The 3,016-nt window shown below is 43.2% G+C and overlaps 1 protein-coding gene across 1 annotated transcript in view; it reads left to right on the forward strand.

Annotated features, from left to right (window-relative positions):
* Nucleotides 1-95: 95 nt before the first annotated feature.
* LOC147819732 (uncharacterized) overlaps nt 96-3,016 on the forward strand; it is a gene marked incomplete at its 5' end in the record, with an annotated part of 8,349 nt that continues 5,428 nt past the window's right edge. The window contains 10 exons of the mRNA XM_087171863.1: nt 96-337; nt 586-655; nt 800-882; nt 991-1,131; nt 1,233-1,304; nt 1,680-1,800; nt 2,066-2,152; nt 2,321-2,457; nt 2,661-2,804; nt 2,987-3,016. Coding sequence (XP_087027989.1) covers nt 96-337; nt 586-655; nt 800-882; nt 991-1,131; nt 1,233-1,304; nt 1,680-1,800; nt 2,066-2,152; nt 2,321-2,457; nt 2,661-2,804; nt 2,987-3,016 — 1,127 coding nt within the window. The remainder of the gene's footprint in view (nt 338-585; nt 656-799; nt 883-990; nt 1,132-1,232; nt 1,305-1,679; nt 1,801-2,065; nt 2,153-2,320; nt 2,458-2,660; nt 2,805-2,986) is intronic.

The raw sequence follows: 3,016 nt of genomic DNA on the forward strand, positions 1-3,016 counted from the left end.
TATAAAATAAAATTTTTCAGTGGATAGCTACCTTTCAGCAGTTACAAGGATTTTTAAAACAGTACTCAGTAAGTGGTTTTATGTCCCTATCACAGGCCACGCAGCAAAGTCCATTCCATCAACATCCTCCTCTTCGTTGTCCTCCTCTCCTTCTACGTCAACCGTGTCCCCCGGCCGAGCAAAGATGAGCGTTTCTGGACCCGGCAGCAGTAAATCCACCCTGCCACCTGCTCCTTCCTGCTCCTCTGCCACAGCTTCCTCATCTCCCTCTATCTCCCCTGCTCCACCAAAGATCCACCGAGCCCGCAAGACCATGAACAGGCCTCCACCAGGACAGGTGAGCCTATTTCATCTCTAGCAAGGAGCTAGCATTTTCATTTGAATTGAGTGGAGTCAAATATGTAACTTTTTGTCTTGATTTTATTCCAACATTTGGCATCTGACGTTGCTTTGGCCCAGTGTCTTTTGATTCTTTAACAGAGTGCATTTTTCTAGCCACTGACTAAACAAACACACACAGTATAGGAGTGGTTCTGTTTTTTCTTTTATATATAATATAACTTGAGTCACTTTTTTGTTCCACAGATGAGTCACGTTGAGGCACCTGTGACTCCCTCAGGATCCTCTGCCTGCCTTTCCCCTGACACTGAAACTGGTTTGTATCAGTAAAATATTCCCACCGACTAATATTTACCTGTGTGAAATAATTTGTTAGCTGTGAATAAAAAAGAGTCAGGGGTCCTTGTTAATATCAAAGCTCACTCTCATGGTTTATGTTGCTTTGTCATGTTTCCTGCAGGTGTAAAAAGGAGAAAACTGGATCATTTATCTGACAACACAGCTGAGAAGTCTGAGAACATTCCAGACAACGCTCAAACTGCGGTAAGATGATGTTTCTGCGTGCATATAATTTACACTTTGCTACGATAAGCTTTCAGTGGTTAATGTTGTCTATTGCTGATGTCTTTTCTGATTTCTTTTAAAACTCAGGAAGAAATGTTCTTCCATAAAAAGGCGGAGCCTGTTGCCAAGAACGCACCAGTGAAGAGCTGCAGCAGTGTGGGGAAGTCAGAAGAGGAGGCGGCCAAGAAAATACAGATTTCCAGTCCGTCCACGCGAGATTCAGAAAAGGTGTGAGACTTAGATTTACATATTGTCCCTTGAAACTGATTACCCATTGTCAAAGTCATTTTTCCATTGTTAAATTTGTGTTTCTTTTGTTTCGTTAATAGTTTGAAGATGGTGGGGGAGAAGCAAGGCAACATACTAAAGACATAGAGGGGTCACTGAACATGTCAGATCATGTGAGTGACTCTATCGGTTTTACTACCCTGCTGATTACTTATATCTCACCTGAAGATGTCACTCAAGCCTGACAATACCAGCCCAAAATTGTTGTATCATTGTGCACTTGCTTGAAAATACAGAATGTATAACAACTCAAACTCCTTCCTATACCTAATTGAGAAGAGAGCACCACTTGAAAAAATTGAAAAACGGGTAGGTGACTGAAAAATATGTTTCCCTGCACTTTACCGCCACCAGCTGCAGAATAGTGAGAAAGCAGTGGCAGGACTGTTGAAATTCAGTCAAAAAATAAACCACTCAGAAGTTTCAACCTCTTTTCTCCCTTTCACACATGTCAAATGTTATATTCAGACAAACTTTCTCCCATGCAGAGTTCAGAGTCCGAAACACAGAGAACCGCCCAGAGCAGAAATGAGAGCGAGGAGTCTTCATGGCCGCCGTCAGACCAGGAGAAAGAGAGAAACACTGCTGATGTGGTGGAGACGCTGGGAGGTGAGTGACATTACTTATGGGGTTTTCTGAAACCACACTTGTTGCACAGCTGTAAAATGTGCCAAGAGCAAGCAGTCATCAAAAACTAGCGTTTTCTTCTGTTGATCAGTGACAAAAAAAAGCCCAAATATATTTTTGTTAGTGTTGTCAATTCAGTGTTGGGTTGCTGTTTAAAAGGAGTTAATTGCCTCTCATTGATGTGGATCATTTTCCAGTATGTTTTTTTCTTATGCCTAATGCTCATAGTCATTTGATCGTTCCTCAGCAGGAAGGTCTGCAGAGTACACAGAGGTTCCCTTGGGTGCTCTGGACATTGCTGCTGCTGACAGTTTGACACTTTCTCCTCATCATGGTAGGTTTATGATCGATACGTCACTGCATATAGCTCGGCTATAAATTATACTAATATTTGGGGTTCATGACCCTGAATGAAATAAAAAAACTTTTGTTTATCTCTTTCAGCCTTAAGATCACAAACAAATTTTCTGAAAAATCAATTTTTTTTTCCTCTCCTGTGCAGACGGAAGCGATGCAGGAGACACGGAGCGGCTGGAGGAGCTTCCTCTGTGCAGCTGCAGGATGGAGGCTCCTCGTGTGGACAGCACCAGCCACCGAGTCAGCAGACAGTGTATGGCCACTGAGAGCATCAATGGAGAGGTCTGTCTCTGTCTTTGCTTTCTGTGTTGACTCTGCATTTGGTCATTTGAATTAAGAACCATCATTTGCATCATGTGTAGATTTGGACAGCAGAGTGTGATGCATTGTCCGCTGGTCTTTGATAGTTCATAAAGCTCGCAGATAGCTTTCGTGGGAACTCCAGCTGTGTAATCTAATCTTTTCTCTCCTGCTCTGTTTCTCAGCTGAGGGCTTGTACCAGTCGGACTATTAAAGGGGAGACCATGCGGCCCTCCAGTCGGGTGCCCCTTATGGTGCTTTGTGACGTCCATCGTTCACACATGGTCAAACACCACTGCTGTCCTGGGTGTGGATACTTCTGCATAGCGGTAAGAGTTTAAACAACCTGTTGTGGTTAAACAGAGATATAACTTAAAGTTAATGTTAATGCTTTGATACTCTCTTCTTCCTCCTTGATGCCCTGCTCTGTTCTCTACTTTCTTCTCCTCAACATCCTACCTGCTTCTCCTCTTTCTCCCTCTTGCATATCCTAAATGTTCTCCTTTTTCAGGGCACGTTTCTTGAGTGCTGCCCGGACCAG

This window comes from Seriola lalandi, unplaced genomic scaffold, assembly GCF_002814215.2.
Source record: "Seriola lalandi dorsalis isolate HSWRI2012SDOR001 ecotype SW California unplaced genomic scaffold, Sedor1 jcf7180002049993, whole genome shotgun sequence".
In the NCBI taxonomy this organism is placed as follows: domain Eukaryota; kingdom Metazoa; phylum Chordata; class Actinopteri; order Carangiformes; family Carangidae; genus Seriola; species Seriola lalandi.